This window comes from Mauremys mutica, chromosome 6 (assembly GCF_020497125.1).
Source record: "Mauremys mutica isolate MM-2020 ecotype Southern chromosome 6, ASM2049712v1, whole genome shotgun sequence".
NCBI lineage: Eukaryota > Metazoa > Chordata > Testudines > Geoemydidae > Mauremys > Mauremys mutica.
The window spans coordinates 5,423,871-5,443,089 of NC_059077.1; the positions used below are offsets into that span (position 1 = coordinate 5,423,871).

The following is a 19,219-nucleotide window of genomic DNA, read 5'->3' on the forward strand; positions in this document are numbered from 1 at the left end:
GTGCTATTGTGACTGCACTTGGAATTCTGTGAGGGTTCTGGGCACCATGGTACCAGCAGGACACTGACACATCGCAGAAAGTACAGCAAGGAGCAAGACAAGAAATCAAGGAGCTGGAGAACTGGACTCAGGAGAAAAGAGTCTAAAAGGTGGTAAATGTGTTGAATTTAAAAGACAACCAAGAGTTGTGCTTGATAATGGTCTTCAGGTACGTGGCGGGTGAGCATGTCAAATCATTATTTAAAGAGGTATGGAAGCAATTGGGATGACATTAAGGGAAAATTTTGGTTGAGTAGCAGGGAAAATTCTCCACAGTGAGATTTATTAAGCTGGGGAATCATCTCCTGACAGATGGTGGAAGCCTCATCACTTGGATCTTTTAATTAATAGTAAATGGTAAGGGGTTTTGTAGAGGACAGTCCAGCACTGGCAAGAGATGGGGAACTGGATAATGGGCGATTTCCATCTCTTGCTGCTGGGATTCTATGAGGTTTGTGTTTTTTTTTTTTACATTGTTGTCCTTGTTGGCTACCATAACCGTGTGTGTATTATACCTTGTAAATCCGATGCTTATTTAAACAAAGGGTGCTCAACCTTTTTCATTCTGAGGCCCTCCCAACATACTATAAAGACTCTAGGGCCCAGTGGGAATTGTGTGTGTGTTCAAGACTCCTGGCTTCAGCCCTGTGTGTTGGGGGGTTGGGAGGGGCTCAGGGATTTAGCCCTGCGAGGCACCAGGACTTGGGGCCCTGTGCTTCAGCCATGGGGCCCTGCAGCCCCCTGAAACCAGCTTGTGGCCCCTGAACCGTTGATTTAAACCACCACATCATTCACACTCAGTTATCTATTAGCTAATAGGTGTTATCCCAAGAGAACAATCTCCCTCACTTTCATGGGAGAGGACGTAAGACAATGTTTTGACATGAGTTAGTTTTTTTCAGGACCTCCCCGGGCTGGTGGACAGGTGATTGGAGTGTGGATAGGAGATATAGGGCATTAACAAGAACGCGGAGGGACTCGGGGAATCTGAACATTATGGAGGATTCCTTCTCTCCCCCGAGCCGCCAGCACTAGGACCGCAGCGGCAGGCAGGACGGGCTGCACAGCTGAGCTACCTGCAGCCACACTGAAGAGAGTCAGCTTCTCCTGCTGTGAGCCTCCTGATCTGCTGTGCAGTGCAGAGCTGGGGAGGGGGGGAAGAAGGCCTAGTGTCGGGGTGTCCCTGGTCTCTGCGGAGCTGGGATGAGTGACAAGGGGCACCTGTCTTTGCAGCAACCTCTGGCTCAGGAGTGGTTGTTGTTGGCTGCTCTGTGAACAACTGTTCAGTGGTCTGCTTAAAGAGACAGCATGCCGACACACTCCCCGCAACACACACACACACTCTCTCTCTCACACACACATTCCTCCACTCACTCACACACACACACAGTCCTCCCCCTGCACACTCCCCCAACACACACACTTTCTCTCTCTCTCTCACACTCACACACACACACACTTTTATGGACTTCTCGTATTACTGTTCAGCAATGTCAGTTTGGTCATAATACTGCGTGCCTCTTTAAAAAGTCATTTCAAATGTGCTACTTTTACCGTATACTGTATATCTGAAGGAGTATTGTTTAAATTATAGGATTTTTTCTTTTTTTTTGCAAAGTCAGTTTTTCCCATTGCAATCCAATTCTGAACATTCTTCTGCATTTACAGGAAGGCTACTTAACTGTTGTCAATGTATCAAACAATGTTGATAAAAAACTCATAAAGAGGGAATTAATTTTTTTTTAAAATGGAAACAAGTGAAATCAGAAAATACTAAATCCCAAAATCCACAATAATAAGGGCCCGACCTGTAGAGGAGGAGATGAAGTCAAGAGGGGGTTTATGATAGTTTCTTATTGACTCAAAGGGAAGAGTCCCCAACTACTGAGTTACTAAAACGTTCCCCTGTAGCACCATCCTCTGAATTGAAATATTAGACAGTAGCAAATCTCTGGCCAGCTGGTTTTTCACAAATGTCACTTTGCTGCACACCAGAGTCACTCAGAACTTCAAAGTGACAGCAGGGGCAGATCTCTGATCCTCCTGCACTAAAAGCACAGAAGCCAAAGAAAAATCTCCATGAGCTGGTTTCAATACAGAGCCTATGACACACTGCTGAGCAGTTCTAAATCCATCCATTAAAGGGCATTGGCACCCACACCCGAGCCAGATCATTGTAATACAAAACACGGATAATCTGAGGTATTCATTGGCTTGTGCCTTGTGTAAAAGATTATGAAGAATTAGCGAGGTTCTAGGAACAGAACCAAGATGTTTATAGTTCCATCTCCATGGGGACAGACTCTCCATTGCGACGTGCAGGGTTTGTTTTGTCTCATAGCAGAAATGCAAATCTGTGTAATATTCATTTACCTCATAATTGCCCTGGTATTTCACAGTGCAAAGATGAAAGGTTAAAAAAAACAAAAGGGTGGGGGGGGGGGACTTTAAGGCTAGTGATTCCTTCATTGGTTTGTTTCTCTTTAACCAAACGATCTGAGCTGTGAGAGAATAAAAGGAAGGTGGTAAGTTTCAAAGGGTAACTTAGTTCTGTGCAATGAGATCTGCTCTCACAACAGGGACAACATCTGCTGCGAGCCGAATCCGGAGAGCAAAATGCTGGAGAAAATTAAGAAAGCGCTCACGATCAGAAACAGAACTGTCAGGGAGGCGCTGGCTGAGGCCTTGGGGACATTCCTCCTGATGGTAAGGAAGAGACACTGTTTGTGAAAGTGCGTGCATGGCTGATGCATACATTTCTCTAGTGAACTGCAGGTTCAGCAATGTGCTGTTCTCATTCTGTATCCCCTTCAGTGCCTGTAGCGCTGGCAGGTTATTAATGGTTAACTTTAAGCTGTGGGTATCATGTCTGGCAACTTTGTATGAGCCTTGAGAGTCTATCAAAATGCTCCAAGGGGAAAGACAAGACAGAAGGTAGCAGAGGCAGAGATCAGGAGAATCAGGAATGGAGCAGCCTGGGGATGAAATGACTCTTCTATGAAAGAACAACAGACATACAGTAAATGACACCAAGCAGCAGCTAATTGTTAGCAAAAAGCTGGTTATGTCAAGGAGGCACCTGTGCTGATTCTCTCTCTACACACATAATGGAGGTCAGTGTTATTATCCCCATTATACAGATGCGGAAACTGGCAGAGAAAATGAAGTGTCTTGTCCAAGAGCACAGTGAGCCAATGGCAGGATCTGAGCCGGGGCTGGGGAGCAGACCTCGCCTTCTAATCCCGACTCTGACAATTACCGCTTCTTAAAATCTTCTCTGTAAAATGGGAACAATATTTACCCACCTCCCATGTATGTTGGGGGTTAATTAACATTTGTAAAAACCCACTGAAGATAGAACACATCGGATCATTTTAATTACTGTAATTAAAGCAAACTGGGAATTAGCCTTGGGTTGCATTATCCTAGCAAATGTTGATCTCCAGATCACACACAATCTCCCCCCTTGTTGTTGACCATGCCTGGTTTTGGTATTCACACGCACAGTGACTGACAGTAGAAGCAGGTACAGGCCTTTAGTATGAGACCACCTGTTTTCCAGCTAGATTTCTTCCTAAATAGTGACAAAATGTCTTTCAATGGATGTATTTAATGGTATCCTACCATGAGATGGCCTGAGTTTCTTAGGCATGCAATTGCTAATATATGCAAAAATGCTGTTGTTATTCTTATGCATTTGTATTGTGAAAGACTTGAAAGGCCCAATCTAATTCAGATCCTTATTGCGGTGGGTGTTGGACAGACGCAGGTAAACATGACCATTGCTCTGAAGAACTCCAGCAGCTGTACCTGCAGATTTGATGTACATGCACTTAGATTGAAAGCTCTGTCTCTGTTATGGTTATACAATGCCTAGCTCAGTGCAGTCCTGGCCTTGCATTATGGTAAGATAAATAGTAATTACGATTGGGTAGCTGCACGTGCCTGTGACTCTTTATACATTTGCCTGGCTGTTTGCATGCACAAACATCTCGTGATTGCTTGCAGTGGTGGTGATTGCACTCATTAAAATTCGGACATATACACATGTAGTTCTTCACTAGGAGCTCAGCAAACAACTTTCTTCTTTCATAGCTTCTATTTTAGTTTTAAAAATAAGAGAAAGAAAAAATAGAACCTAAGTGTAAAAAGGGACTTGCATTGACCCAGTGTGCTGCATTCTAGGGGAAACCCAGCAGAGCTGGAGTTAACTAACCGGAGTCTGGCTGATCCCAAAGGTAAAACACAAAGTGATGATATTTTGGAGCAGTGCCTGGTGATGCAGTAGATGGAATTTTGAGCCTTGCATCTACTTTACTAGACAGGAAGGCAAGAATCTTTCTCAGTGGTTTTGCCTAATTGGAGCCAGGACTCCATATACTGGAGGGTAGGGATAGGGTCCAGAGTGACCTAGACAAATTGGAGGATTGTGCCAAAGGAAATCTGATGAGTTCAACAAGAACAAGTGCAGAGTCCTGCACTTAGGACGGAAGAATCCCATGCACCACTACAGGCTGGGGACCAACTTTCTAAGCAGCTGTTCTGCAGAAAAGGACCTGGGGATTACAGTGCACGAGAAGCTGGATATGAGTCAGCAGTGTGCCCTCGTTGCCAAGAAGACCAACAGCATATTGGACTGCATTAGTAGGAGCATTGTCAGCAGATCGAGGGAAGTGATTATTCTCCTCTATTCGACACTGGTGATGCCACACCTGGAGTACTGTGTCCAGTTTTGGGCCCCCCACAACAGAAGACTCGAAAAAGACTTGGAAAGAGTCCAGTGGAGGACAACGAAAATGATTAGGGGGCTGGGGCACATGACTTACGAGGAGAGGCTGAGGGAACTGGGGTTATTTAGTCTGCAGAAGAGAAGAGTGAGGGGAGATTTGATAGCAGCCTTCAACTACCTGAAGGGGGGTTCCAAAGAGGATGGAGCTCGGCTGTTCTCAGTGTCTGGCAGATGACAGAACAAGAAGCAATGGTCTCAAGTTGCAGTGTGGGAGGTCTAGGTTGGATATTAGGAAACACTATTTCACTAGGAGGGTAGTGAAGTACTGGAATGGGTTACCTAGGGAGGTGGTGGATTCTCCATCCTTAGAGGTTTTTAAGGCCCAGCTTGACAAAGCCCAGGCTGGGATGATTTAGTTGGGTTTGGTCCTGCTTTGAGCAGGGGGTTGGACTAGATGACCTTTTGAGGTCTCTTCCAACCCTAATATTCTATGATTCTTGTCAACTAGGAAATGTGAGAGGGACCCACAGGCATTTTGGAGACCAACATCTTCTCAACCTGTGACCATCTTGACTTAGAATCTTCCTCCTTAAGAAATGGAGTAGACAGATGAACGAGATGGCCCTGTGGGATATTACACATTGGCCCCTCCCATTAGGAGCTGAGCAGCAAACTCTTTATCACTGTAGTCTAATGTAGCCGTCACAAACACACCCTTGCAGCAATCCGCCCTTCCCTGTAATATGTCTGTCACGGGGAAGGATTGGCAATGTGCAGTGCAGGATCTTCTAGGATTCTTGTTTCCATTTGTTTGCATCACAGTATCACCAGGCAGGACCGGGCCCCCGCATGCCAGGCACTGCCCAAACACATGTTACATGCAGACCCTGGCCTGAAGAGCTGACAGCCTGAATTAGAGCAAGCCACACAATCAGTGGGCATAATGGACATTGGAGGGGGAGAAGGAGGGAGGACAGGAGCAGCAGGGATAATGAGGGGTTCCAAGCCAAATTAATACTTTAGAATATAAATAAATATCATCAAAATCCCCATGACCCATGTGCCTAGGCATCTGCAATTGGAACAATCACCTTTTGTACCCTGCACGCCCTTAGTGAGCCAATGCCATGGACTGGGCCCATGATGTGCATCAGGGTCTGTGACTAATATGCAGTGACTTAGTGGGCTCCTCACCTTCTTAGCAGGATGCCGGTTGCAGGGCACACTTGTGTCCCCTCCCGGCCTAGTGTGGTGATGCAGGCACTTCCTACCTCAGTTTCCCTTCCAGCAGGGCCCCTTAAAAGCCCCACACAGTCCAAAAGGATGCAAGACAAAATTCCTCTGCTGGGATAAACTTGAAATTTCACAGCCCTCCTCTTTTGGGCCTGTGTTTCTCCACGTGCTTCTATCCCTTCTCTCTCTGGGAGCATCTCCCTGCAACAGAGTCCTGATGGCCTCTTTTCAGGCTCAGATGCTCATTATTCAATTAACTGTCTAGCAAGGCGAGTTCCCCTTAAATTAGTTTCTCATCGGTAGCCTGGCCCCGGGATCTCCTTAAAGGGGCCAGCAATCAGGCGACAGTGTCCTTACAATGCTCTCGCCTTACTCAGTGTATTGTGGAAAGGGATTCACCAGCTGAATCAGGCGAGAGGAGCAGGTTCATTAGAAAGGAGAAAGCTTCTGCTTGCATGCAAGTAGCTGGGTAATAATCAGGTGTGACTGGAAGTGAAACGTCAGGGAGCTGCTTTACCGTTTGCTGTAGTGTGGCAGTGATTCTGTTACCAGGCGCTTCGAGAACAGTAGAGCCACTAAGGACCATGATGTGATTCACTGTATGGCACTAACCACTCCAACGAAGGCAAGGAAATTCATGGAGATAACTCACAATAAGTCCAGAGTAAAAAAAAAAAAGTCAAATTTCTCTGGTAGCTCACTCTGCTGACTAACAGAAATATAATTGCATTGCCAACTGACTCTGAAGGACGTGTGTCCTGGTCACTTCTGTTGACTGCAGGCCTAATAAAATCTCACTAAGTTGATGGAAAGAGTCATTGACTTCATTGGGCTTAGGATCAGGGCCTGACAGCAAAGGGCCTTGTTAGCTCCTGAGAGTCAGGGAACAGCAAGAGAGAAAGAGAGAGAGGTTTATAAAAACAATATATTTGTCACAGATCTGGGATTAGAGTTTTACCTGAGCAGCCTTAGCACACATGCTTCAACTATTGAGTTTGGTCCAGCCGACAGGAGGAACGGTGAAAAGAAATCCTTTACTGAGAGCACAGAAAGCAAATGTATAAAGATACTGAGATTGATAGTGACAATCATACCCAGGGCCCATTACAAATCTGTCCCAGATCCCGTTCCAGGTCTCTGAGTCTGTCTAAAACACACGCATGTGGATGTGACTTTGAGGTAGCTGTAGCTTTCCAAATGCAACCTTGAGGCGATGGACACATGAATGCATACAATCTGCCCATGGATCACTGGAGAAATTCCTGTGGGTTTGGGTCTGCTTGTTTATGTAAAATTGCTGATCCCTGGCTTTTCCCTCTGTTCTCTCCCCACGCCACCCACCCCCACACTATATCCCCATTTAGGCTTCCCACTGACTTACCTTTGGAAAAGAAGGTGCTCTGAAATGAGCTGGAAAGGAGCTGTGAAAGGGATTTCTAAAGGGTGGTGGTCTCTCAGCTGTCATGCCTGCCAGCAGCCATAGCAAACTGTGTGACGCATGACTCTTTTTCTCTGCATCAGTTCTTTGGTATAGGTGGCGTTGCTCAGGTGATATTAGGAAAAGGAGAATTTGGGAAGTATCTGAGCATCAACTTGGCATTTGGAATTGGCGTGACTATGGGGATTCATGCAGCCGGCGGCATCTCTGGTGAGTAGGACAGCGGTACAGTGTGCTAGTACCAGGGATTATGGTGTTGTGCATCCTGTAGTGGCCAGAGGTACAACCGAATGGTTGAGTTGCCTCCTTTACTCTTCTGGGCCTGATCCTGCAAAGCACTGAGCACCCCCAGCTCTGGGGCACTCGATGGGAGATGCTCAGTACCTCCTGGGAAAAGGAACTGGTGCTTTGCTATCCAAGCAGTGCAGGCCAAACCCCAGTGAGTGAATGGCTGAGGGGAGAACCTTGTAACACACCTGGGTGCTGAGAACCTGGAAAGTGGAAATGGTGAGTGGAGGAGGTTCCATTCCTCTAGGAGCAGCGTGCAACAAGGAACCTTAGCACTGAAATCTCCACCTGTGCACGGCTCTCCGCTTCTGCGCAGATGGCCCTGTGAGTCTCCTGCACCTACCCAGAGCTCTGAGATTCCTTGATCTAGAGATGGTCCCACTTGTTCATTCCAGGATGGTGCTGGAGGGTGTGTGGCAAACCCCACTCTCAACAGCAGCATTTGGGGAAAACTCAGCGAACCACAGAGTTTCCCTCCCACAGTGAGAGGCCATCTCACCCCATGGTGATTGGAAGCCAGAGAACATTTCCATGTTGCCCAGTTTAAAATGCTTCTGGATGTTTAAAGTGACACCATCCCTGGCAGGCAGCCCCTAGAGAAAGAAAGGAACGGCTGAGACAAAGATAACCATGTAGTGTCTAGTGAGCCTTATGTGGCACTGATGTTGCCCCCTGCAAAATCAGTGCTCTTCTCCTCTTGTCACCTATTGTATATGGAGTGTTGCCAGTGAAGGTAAAACAGCTAATGGCTTATGAGTCTGATGCACACACACACACGGGTACTTATTGAGGATGGTGGTTCAGGGCAACAGTATCATATCTTTCCTATGATCAGTCAATCCCTCCTTTCCTCGCTAATCTCTGCATTCATCTGCCTTGACGAAGAGACTGGGCCCCATGCTGGCAGGAAATTAAAGCAAATCCTTGGTTTTACTATTACCAAATGAGGGGTTTTGGTTGTTTTTTAGATTTGAGGGGAAAGATAAATTTCCAGGGCTGGGAGTAGGGAGGGTGTGCTGGAAATGAAAAGCAAATCTCTCCTGCATTTGAGATCTGCTCTCTCTGTTAATGTGGAGTTTAGCAGATCTCCTTTAGTGAAAGTGGACTGGCTGAAGGGGACTTCTTTGAGTGCTTGCTCATGTCAATTCCATTGTAGGTGTGCACATGCCCATGTGCACACTGTGGCCGTGGAGACTTTTGCCTTAGCGGTACCCATGGGCCGGCTGTGGCGCCCTCTGGAGTGCAGTGCTCATGGTACAGTATATCAGGTATCGCCAGCCCTGTGCCCTCTCAGTTCCTTCTTACCGCTCGTGGTGGTCAGTCGAAACGCCTCTGTCCCTTGCTTCGCAAGTGGTCAGTGGTTTCTTATCTATGCGGGGACTTTGGGATAGGGGTGGAGTCGGGGCTTGGGCAGGGGCGGGGAGGCACAAGCACCCACCGGTGCCAAAAAAAGTTGGCACCTGTGCTGGCAGATTGCCTCAGCAGGACATTCTCCTCTCGCCACAAATGCTCGCTCTATCCGGAGGTGGTCAGCCTAGTTTTCCGCAGGTGGGGGACTCCCCAGGTGGACCTGTTTGTGTCCAGATAAAACAGGAAGTGCCATGTGTTCTGCTCTCTGCTGGGCAGAGACAAGGGTTCTCTGTCGGACACCTTCTTGATCCCATGGTCGGGAGCGCTCATGTATGCCTTCCTGCCAGTGCCGCTAATCCACAGGGTCCTGCTCAAGGTGAAGCAAGACAAAGCAATGGTCATCCTCACAGCCTCGTCAGCACTGGTTCGCCATGCTCCTGTCGGCAGCCACCCCATTGCAGCTGCCTCTGCGTCCGGATCTTCTGTCTCAGAATCACAGGAATCTGCTTCACCTGACAGCCTGGTTTCTGCGTGGCTGAGCGGGGAGGAGCGGCAGTGTTCCACCGGTGTCCAGCAGGTCCTGCTGGGCAGCAGGAAACCCTCCACCAGGACTACCTACACAGAAAAATAGAAGCAGTTCACTTGTTGGGCCTCGGATCACTGCATCCGGGCAGAGGAGGCCTTCCTACAAGTCATCCTGAACTATTTGCTATATCTGAAGCTCCAGGTGCACCTGGTGGCCTCTCAGCTTTCCATCCCCCATTTCATGGCAGGTTGGTCTTCGCCCATCCCATGACGGTGCAGTTTCTGCAAGGTCTGGAGTGCCTTTACCTACATGTCCAGGACAGGATGAAGGGTTGCCTGGTGTCTACCCAGAGTATCTTGTACTGGATCATGGCCTGCATCTGCTACTGTTATGAGCTGGCGAAGGTGCCCCCGCAAGTTGTTGTGATGGCCCACTTGACTAGGGCACAGGCATCATCGGCGCTCTTCCTTGCTCAGGTACCGTTCCAGGAAATTTGCTGCGCTGTGACCTGGTTGTCCATCCACACATTTGCCCTGCACTATGCACTGATCCAGCAGGCTCAGGCTGATGCTGGTTTCGGCCAAGCTGTACTCCAATCTGCGAGACGGTGAACTCCAAGCCCACCTCCTGGGATGCTGCTCGTGAGTCACCTACAATGGAACTGACATGAGAAAGCACTCGAAGAAGAAAAAACGGTTGCCCACCTTTTTGTAACTGTTGTTTTTCGAGATGTGTTGATCATTCCATTCCATCCCATTACCCGTCCTCCTGCCCCTCTGTTGGGCCTGATATACCGTGCCATGAGCATGGCCCAGAGGGCGCCACAGCCGGCCCTACAGGTCTCCTACAGGCCCTAAGGCAAAAGTCTCCGACAGTCGAGCACGTCAGTGGAATGGACATGAGCAACACATCTTGAAGAACAACAGTTACAAAAAGGTGGGTAACCATTTTTTTTCTATTCCATGATTAAATGTGAGTGGGGCCTGAGCTGCAAAGGTGTGGGGGTTGAGAGGAGGTATCAATTCAGCCCATTATAGGTCAGCGGCTGGCTGTGAGGTTCACCTCTAAAACCCACTTCAGGGCTCTTTGGAGCTGGGGTTTTGGTTTGGCTCCATCTCTATAATAAACAGACAGGAGATTTCTAAGAGCAGTCTGCAGATACAGAGATGGAGAGAGTGGATCCCAAACAGCTGATGTCTGGAGATGGTGGGAATGGTGGAGGAGGAAGAAATAATTACTGCTTTCTAAATCTGTTTGGATCACAAGAGAAAACCTTCCATCTTCCCATCCTCAGGAAGGCTTAGATCAGCACAAAGATCAAGGTGACTCTTGTCTTTTCAGTTCAGTCCTAGGGCCCTAAGTCAGCTCTTCCTTTAGTCTGAGTTTTGCATATTGCTTTTCCTCCGCATAGGGTGGGCGTGTTCGTTTCACTGAATGCAAGGGTTTGATAAAGAAAATGTGCATCATGGGTCTTTTCATACAGAAAAGAGGGGCTGGTCAGAAAGGCTGGAGAATGAGATCATGATAATAATAATTTGTGTTACATAGTACATAGAGATGCTGACCAAGATCAATTTTCCATTGTGCCCAATGCTATACAAACACAGAGCAGACATAGCCCCTGCCCTGAGGAGTTTACAATCTAAATAGACAAGACAGAGAAGGAACTATCTGAACTGGAGCAGATCTTTTAGAAAAACATCCAGTCCTGTTTGTAAAATCGTCAGGGATGAAGAATCAACCACGACCCTTGGTACATTGTTCCAGTGGTTAATTATCCTCACCGCTAACAATTTACTACAGGGGAATTCTGAGGCAGAGACAAGAATTGAGCCCAGATCTGTCCAGTTCCAGTCCAGTACCTGAACTGCAAGACTCCTTCCTGTCAAAAGCAGAAAAACTCTCTTGCCTCATGAGAAAAACAAGTTGCCAAGAGGCTAAAATAAATCCATTTTGAGACTGTGAGCTGAGCTCCTTGGGACAGGGGCTGTATCTGTCCTGCTCAGTTCCTTTGGGTGTAACTGTAATCTAAGTAATGATTAATAACAGTGAGAACATGCTCCCCAAAGCAGAGCTAAAATGAAGATCTTTCTGGCAGGTCATTGCTCAGATATAGTGTGTTCTTGTCTTTTTGGCTTTGCTCCTCAGCCCTTCAGCTATGGCTCTCACTGGGAAATCCCAGGGCTTGTCATCCCCTCCCTGTACCTCAATCTTTTACTTTAAAACCAGACGTAGGGCCTGATTTTAGAGGTGCTGAGAACCTGCAGCTCCCACTGACTTTAGGAGAGGTTAGTCTGCGTTGCCCTGCTTAGGGTCAGGCCCTCGGTGCTTGTCATCATGTAACTTATGGCTGCAGGTGAAAGTGGAACAGCACATGGACTGTCGAGCAGAAATGCTCAGCCAGTGTGTTACTTCTCAGAACCCAGCGTGTAGCTGTGATGGGGCCTGATTCACCATTACCCTGCACCTTGTGTCGTCATTTACACCTGTGGAGAGCGATAGCAAGTGGGTGTAAGTGCTACTGTTGTGATTTGTTTTTCAAGGTGCCGGGCATGAATCAGGGCCCAGTGAGCCCATAGGTCTGTTCCCTGCTGCACTCACTGTGCTGGAAACAAATGGCAACTTAGCAAAGCATGGGAGAACATCTCAAGCTCCCTGATGCATGGGATGGAGCAATGAACTAACTCACTGGCAGCACAGGAGCTGGGACACTGGTGATCTCTTCCATGCCATACTCAGAACCAGAATGGTAGCATTTTGCACTTGCTCGCCGCAGGTGCAAATGACGACACAAGGTGCAAGGCACCGGAGAATCAGACCTGCTAGAGGCACCCCTGCTAGTTTCTGGAGGGACTGGCTCACCTGCCCCAGCAGTGGATATAAGCTTCTGAATTCGTGGCACTTGGTGTTTTGGGAGCAGAGGTCCAGGATTCTAGTCTCAGTGTTCATAGAATCTCAGGGTTGGAAGGGACCTCAACTATGGGGCTTCAGAGTTGTTGCACTGGCATAGACATGTTATTTATTTATGAAGCTGATGTAATATATATAAATATGTGTGTGTGTATTTATACATATAAATGTATGTTTTTAAACAGGAGCTCATATGAATGCCTCAATAAGCTTCACACACTGCGTCTTAGGAAATCTTCCCTGGAGAAAGCTGCCAGCTTACATAATTGGCCAGTTCCTGGGCTCCTTCTTGGCAGCATCCTTTGTGTTCTGCATGTACTATGGTATGGTTGCTTTTCCAATGTTATGGGAATTGCTGGGAATGGATTGGTTCACTTGCTGTTCCTGATCCACTGAAGAGACGAGTCTTCTGCAGCTCCCACTGAGGGATGTGAATCCTGCAGCTCAAACTGTAGGGACTCAGACCCTGCAAAGCTGAGTCTGAATTTGATCCCTGGTAGTAACTACACTATTATGTTTGTCCTTGAGTATATTCCTGTCTATATTAGATTTATATAAGGTGAGCGCTCTTATCTGCCTTGGGATCTCTGTTCATAATCAAATAGACAACTCAGTGCTATCCCCTCCCACTCACCTCCAGCAAGCCCCCGACAAGAGAGATGGGCTTTGCACTGTGACCAAAAGGCCAATAGACTTGGGCTTATTCAGACCACCTTAAGGGCAAATCCCAGTGTGCTCAGCTGAGAATGCCTGGCAGCAGCTTCCAGACAGCTAAGTCTTGGGACCATTAATTTGAGTCCTCCACTACCTCATCTATTGTTGTGTCTTGGGGGAAAGGGCCCTCTCTTGGCTAGCCATATAGGATATGTCTACACCGCAATACAAACCCAGGGTTGGTAGAACTGAAGTTAGCAGGCCCTGGGTTTGTTAACCTAGGGCTTGAGCGTCTATATTCATTTGTAACCCCAAGTTAGGAAGTGTTGAACCCCAGAACCTAATCTGGGGTTCCAGCATTTACACTGGATAATGCGAGCCTGAGTCCAACCACCCATATCCCAGACTTCCTAGTGCCCTCCCCAAATATGGCTGCTCTAGCCTTTTCTTCATGGTGCAACATGGGAAAACATGACTGTCCATCAAACTTGACTATGCAGAAGACAAAGGAAGTCAGCATGTGGGATACTTTTGGTGGACTCCCAGAGCATGAGTTCAGTGAGGCTGTATCTATACTGCAAAGCAATAGGGCATGGACTCTGGGTCCCAACTTGACTCATGCTTGAACCCTCCACCATTGGGGGGTTGTGGGACTCTGGGTTAGCATAATTTGTGTGTAGACAGGAGGGTTAGGCTTGAGCCTGAGTTCAAACCCTGGGCTTATACTGCAGTGCAGCCCTACCCATATAGCCTTATAGATCATAGCCATTAGCTTGCAGTGCACCCAGGAAGGCAATGCATTTGCTGGAAAGCAGGTGTTGTGCAGTCCCATTGCCTAAAGCTGTCTAGTGGTAGGCAGCTGCATTCTGAGACAGCCCATGCTTTCAAAGGTCTGCAAGTGCCACCCCAAGTGTAGTACCTTGCAGGCAGGCCTACTAGGAGTGCCAGGGGCTGAGATTACTGTGGTGAGGTCTGGAGCCCAAAGAGAGGGGTGCAGACTCAGCTAAGGACGCAGGCGGATATGGCCTGCTTTTACAAACTACTGAGCAGCTGCAGCTGGGATGGGGGCTCAGCCCCACTGAAAGTCTGGACAGAAGGGACTGGCATTTATTTTTCTGCCAGCAATTCCCAGGAGGGGGAGCTGCTATGGGCCAGCTCAGGCATGTCTGAAAAGTCTGGGGGGAAGGAGCAGAGAAGCAGCCTCTGTTCTTCCCAATAGGCCCCAGTGCTTTCCTCACCGGTGCCCGCGGAGTCCACATCCAAGCCTCTGCTTGTCAGAGAGGCACACAGTGGGGGCTGGGAGCCTGTGGACGTAATAAAGTTCTGCTGGGCAAAGTCTCAGGGAGACCAGATATCCATGAACTCGCTTCCTTGGAAAAGGAGTGGCTGCTTGGCCACGTCTCTTTCCTCCCCTCCACTCTGTCTGGTGCCTGTCCTGACTGCAATCAATGTGTTTGCATTTAGTCAGGGTGGGACCTCCTTAGCTTGCCCTCATCACCACAGTCTGAGGGCCTCTGTGTGGGCCAGCGTCAGCAGCGGGGTTAACCCCATGTCTTCCCTATCTCCTAGATGCCCTGTGTGAATACTCGGACGGACACTACATTGTGACGGGACCTAATGGCACAGCTGGGATCTTCGCCACCTACCCTGCTCCATATATGACTCTGCTGGGAGGATTTGTAAATGAGGTCCGTACCCAGGATTTCTCTGCCATGTCACTGTTGTGTTTGGAGCACAGCTGTGGGTCACAGCTGCCTGGCTTGGTGACTAGATGCTGTTGCAGGTTTCATGCAGAGGACTGTTATTAAGCAGCAGTAGCATGCTCAGCCCTGTAAAAGACACATCAACTGCCCTGATGAGCATACAGTGGAGGATGTTTGGCTGCAGCACAGGGGGCTGAATTTAAAGGTGACTAGCTGTAGTATTGTGGCTTAACTGGCAGATGGGTGCATGGAAACAGAGCACAGAGGAGGGTGGCTGGAGCCTTAGTATGGGAGAGTGAACGATCGGTACCAAAGCAGAGCTCCGTTTGGAGCACATCTGTCTGTTCCAACAGGTGCCTGCTCTGTAAGGCACTGGGTTGCTACTGAGAATGTTTCAAGCTTTTTACAGTTTTTTGTTTGTTTTCTTTCAAAAATTATTTCCATGGTCCATCACCGTTGAAATGTACCCAGGGTTAGGAGAGCATCAGCACCCACTCACACCCTGTGGCAGTGAGGGAAGGGCAGACACATATGGGGCTTCTCAGCTCCTTGTGCATCATGGAGGGGTCTCTGAGCCAGCTCCGAATAGGCTGGTGGAGAGAGTTGTTGGGAAAAGGCTGATCTTGTGACTTCAGCCCCATGGCGGAGCAGCACAGAAAGCATTAGGTGCCTGGAATGAGGCTCCCAGGGTGGATCTGGACAGGGTGAAGTCTGGAGGATCAGCTCTCCATGTGCTGCACATCTATGACTAACTTCCCCCTTTCTCACTCTTCATTCTTTTAGCATGTGGCTCCTAAAGTGGTGGCTTCCAGCTGTGAGAATATTGGTGGTTTGTTTTTGCTCGTTGCTAGCAGTCAGGCTGCTGCTTGGTTGTATGTTAATTTCCATGAAGCCATCGACTCTGGCATTGTGAATAAATCCTCTGCTGCTGGCGGAGAGGGCAGAGATGTGCTCTGGAATGGTGATTGTGTCTAGGATTACCTGAGGGTTTAGGCCCTGCTTGAGTCCATGGGAGTTACAGGAGCACTTCTCAGGATCAGATCCTAAAGGCCTTTAACCCTCTGTTCATGCAGTGAGATGCAGAACATCATTCCTTCCCTTCAACATTGTCTCTGCTGTGATGAAATTACCATTGCACCATCTCCACTGGTGGCATTGTCATGCCATCCACCTTGCAGAGTGTGTGGGTTAGTTACTGATAATCTGGGCTCTGGTGTTGTGGAACACTCCTGTACATAGGGTTCTGGGCCCAGAGTTCATGTCTGCACAGTTCCAGCAGAAGCTGTCCCGATGGTGGGAGCAGAGAGAACCTGGGGGCCAATAGGGGAGCAGAAGGAGCCAGAGCCTCCACTGATCCTTGTAAGATCTGTCATTTTGGGGCCAAACCTGCTCCTTCTTCCACATGGGGAACAGCCTGATTTAGGAGGGACAGAGGCATGTAGGGCCCTCTAATCCATTCTCCAGCCAATGCAGGACCAATTCCCTCCAGCTCCCTAATTATCGCTAGTGTGTCACCTGGTCTAATATGAAATGTCTCTGAGCTATTCCTTGGTTTCATCCCATAGCTTCTAGTTACAATCGCCTCCCTTGTCCCCACCGTGCCTGTGGAGCAGGAGGATCTGGGTTCTGTCCTGGTGAAGTTCTGAGTGGCCATGGTGTGTAACATAGTGACAGCTGTAGAGTCTCCAGGTGTCCCCAGATTTGTTCCGTCTTCTAGGCAACGTAGAGTATGTCACTGCTGAGGAAGAAGATGAATGACAGTGAGAGCTCCCAGTCGCTACAAGTCTTCAGCTCCCATTGATGTGTGTGTGGAATAGCTGCAAAAGGCAGAACCTTACTATCTATGGGCAAATTCTCACGAAGTGGGGAGGGACAAATGCAGTCATCTCCAACAGAATCCTAGCCCAGGATGGCTGCGATGCTGTAGGGCTAGAAATGGGAGCTTTTTTCCATCAGCAAGTGGGGATTCCAGCTTCCCAACTGGGCGCAGGTCCCCTGAGTCTTGCTGACATAATGGACTTGAAAGTCGTGACACTTTTACATCTAGAAAAGCTATCTGGGCTCATTGTTACAGGTTTTTATGGCTCCCTCTGAGTCTGGTACAAGTGGACTCAGAAGAACTAAGGTACTTTGGCTTAGAGGTGGAGGGACATGAAAAATAGTTTATATAGACACACTTACACAGGTATAATTATGTTAGTGGCTATTGTACTGTGGACACACTCATTTGGAATGGGGCAAGACCCTCTGTTTGCTTCACATAGGCTGGCTGTGACCAGATACGAACAACTTCTGGTTACTCCCAACCTTGGCCAGATTCAAAATGGTGACCTGGAGGTGAAATGCTTCACAATCCATCTAGTCCAGGGATAATGTATCTTTTCAAATTGTCAGTCAACCAGGATGAGGGTGGTCTAGCCTAGAAACTGGAGCGGCCAGCATGCCTAGTGGTCAGAGTGGGCATGAGTAGTCCAGAGCCAAAGCCAAGGATCAAATGAGAGGGTAGGAACTGGATACCAGAGCCAGGATTAAGCCAGAGTCAGTGGTCAGAACCAAGGGTCAAACTGGAGGGAACATGGGATCAAGGAGAGGTTCAAGGCAGGAGCAGCAGGAACCAGGTAACACAGGAGCATGCACCAGTATGCATGTTGAGAAGCCCGTGAGCTGCTGCGGCTGCTGGCTTAAGAGCCAGCCTGCTGGCCCCTGCAGCTAATCAGGTGGCATGGCTAATCAAGCAGCTGCTGCAGGTCAGTTGTCCTGACAAGGCTGCCTGGAGATTAGCTCTGCTGCAGGTCCTGATTCCTGACTCTGGGCTCTGCTCCTTTCACATGTCCCAGCGACTCCTTTTGGCCTTGACATGCACTTCTCTACTGACCTGTGCTTTCTCCGGATCCCACAGTTCCTGGCCACAACGGTGCTCATGCTGGGCATTCTTGCCATCTATGACAAGAAGAATAATGGAGCCCTAGAGGGCACTCAGCCTGTGATCACTGGGCTCCTGGTGTTAGTGATCGGCATGACAATGGGAATAAACACTGGATATGCAATAAACCCCTCCAGGGACCTGCCTCCAAGGATCTTTACTGCAATAGCAGGCTGGGGAATTGAAGTCTTTAGGTAGGTTACCTTCTTTCCTTTTACACTGTGCTGATCGCAAATATGTGACCTGGAAAATGTGTTAATACAAGGTAAACTCTATTAACCCTTATTTAAAAAGCACTTTAAGGGAGAAACTAATCTCTGACCAGTTGGAATCCCAGTAAGCAAGTTGGTTCCCTAGTCCAGTGGGAATGCTGCTCTTTCATATGCCACAACATTCACCCAGCATTTCTGATTGGCTGGCACAGAATCTTGGTCCCATTCTGACTGCTTTGACTAACTTATTTTAAAATAGTAGCTAACGGTGAGCCACCAAATAATCAAAACACATTTCAACAGCACCGGGATCTACTTGTAGTGGATGTGGATATAGGCAAATGCCATTCACAGTGAGATTAAGTGAGAGTCGCACATTGTTTCAATGTATGACAGCATGCAGACTGCAATTCCCATTACAGCAACAATAGTCGTGTGGGTAAGCAAAGGACTTAGACCTGGTTTCTACTCCTTATGCTGAAATAGGTTTCCTGTGTGACCTTGGGAAAGGCATTGGCCTTCTCTCTTTCTGATTCCGTCTGTAAAATGTTGATAATACCTGCAGCCCTCAAAGGCTATTCTGAGCCTTAATTCATCTAGGGTCTGAGCCAAAGTCTACTGAAATCCAGGAGAAACTTTCCATTGATTTTTGGATTAAGCCCTTGAAGTCTTTGAGATCCTCAGACAGAAAGCTCTCTAAATGTGCAAAATAATATCATAGCTCACCTCCCTTCAGTATGAATGCATTCTGTGGGGAAAAATAACTTGGCTAGATTAGAATTCGACTCTGTAGCAAAGACAAATTTAGCTTACCTAGGGTAGAATATGACAGCAAAGCAAATGTTCTGATTCAGCAGAAACCTGTCCTGTCTTTTCTTTTAGGGCTGGAGATTACTGGTGGTGGGTCCCAATTGTAGCTCCAACACTGGGAAGTCTTGCTGGTGCCTTAGCCTACAAACTCCTAATTGACTTTCACAATCAGTCTGCCCTGGAAGGCGGAGATGAGAAAAGAAAAGACGATTTGCAGACTAACCATGTGTGATGTCCAAGTGTTGCTAGGACAAAGCTGGAAAGGAAAGTTCGATCAGCCACATGACTTCATCACTGGATCAAGTGTTCAACCCTGCCTTCACTGAGCTTTTGTTTTCACACCACTAATTAAATAACACTCAATAACTCAGTGGATAATGTCCAAGGGACATCCGTTGCACCTG

General features: G+C 48.0%; 1 protein-coding gene across 4 annotated transcripts; it reads left to right on the forward strand.

Annotated features, from left to right (window-relative positions):
• Positions 1 to 15: 15 nt before the first annotated feature.
• On the forward strand, positions 16 to 19,185 carry LOC123372228 (aquaporin-7-like). 4 transcript variants are annotated; one of them, XM_045020233.1, is made up of 7 exons: positions 16 to 149; positions 2,619 to 2,745; positions 7,523 to 7,649; positions 12,699 to 12,836; positions 14,737 to 14,855; positions 17,770 to 17,987; positions 18,888 to 19,185. In XM_045020233.1, exons 2-7 carry the CDS (start codon positions 2,656 to 2,658, stop codon positions 19,045 to 19,047), a joined length of 852 nt encoding a protein of 283 aa, XP_044876168.1. In that variant the 5' UTR covers positions 16 to 149; positions 2,619 to 2,655; the 3' UTR covers positions 19,048 to 19,185. The 4 variants fall into 4 exon arrangements, with proteins under 4 accessions (XP_044876168.1, XP_044876169.1, XP_044876170.1 ...); XM_045020234.1 differs by having other exon boundaries at positions 27 to 219; XM_045020232.1 differs by having other exon boundaries at positions 31 to 208.
• Positions 19,186 to 19,219: the final 34 nt, after the last annotated feature.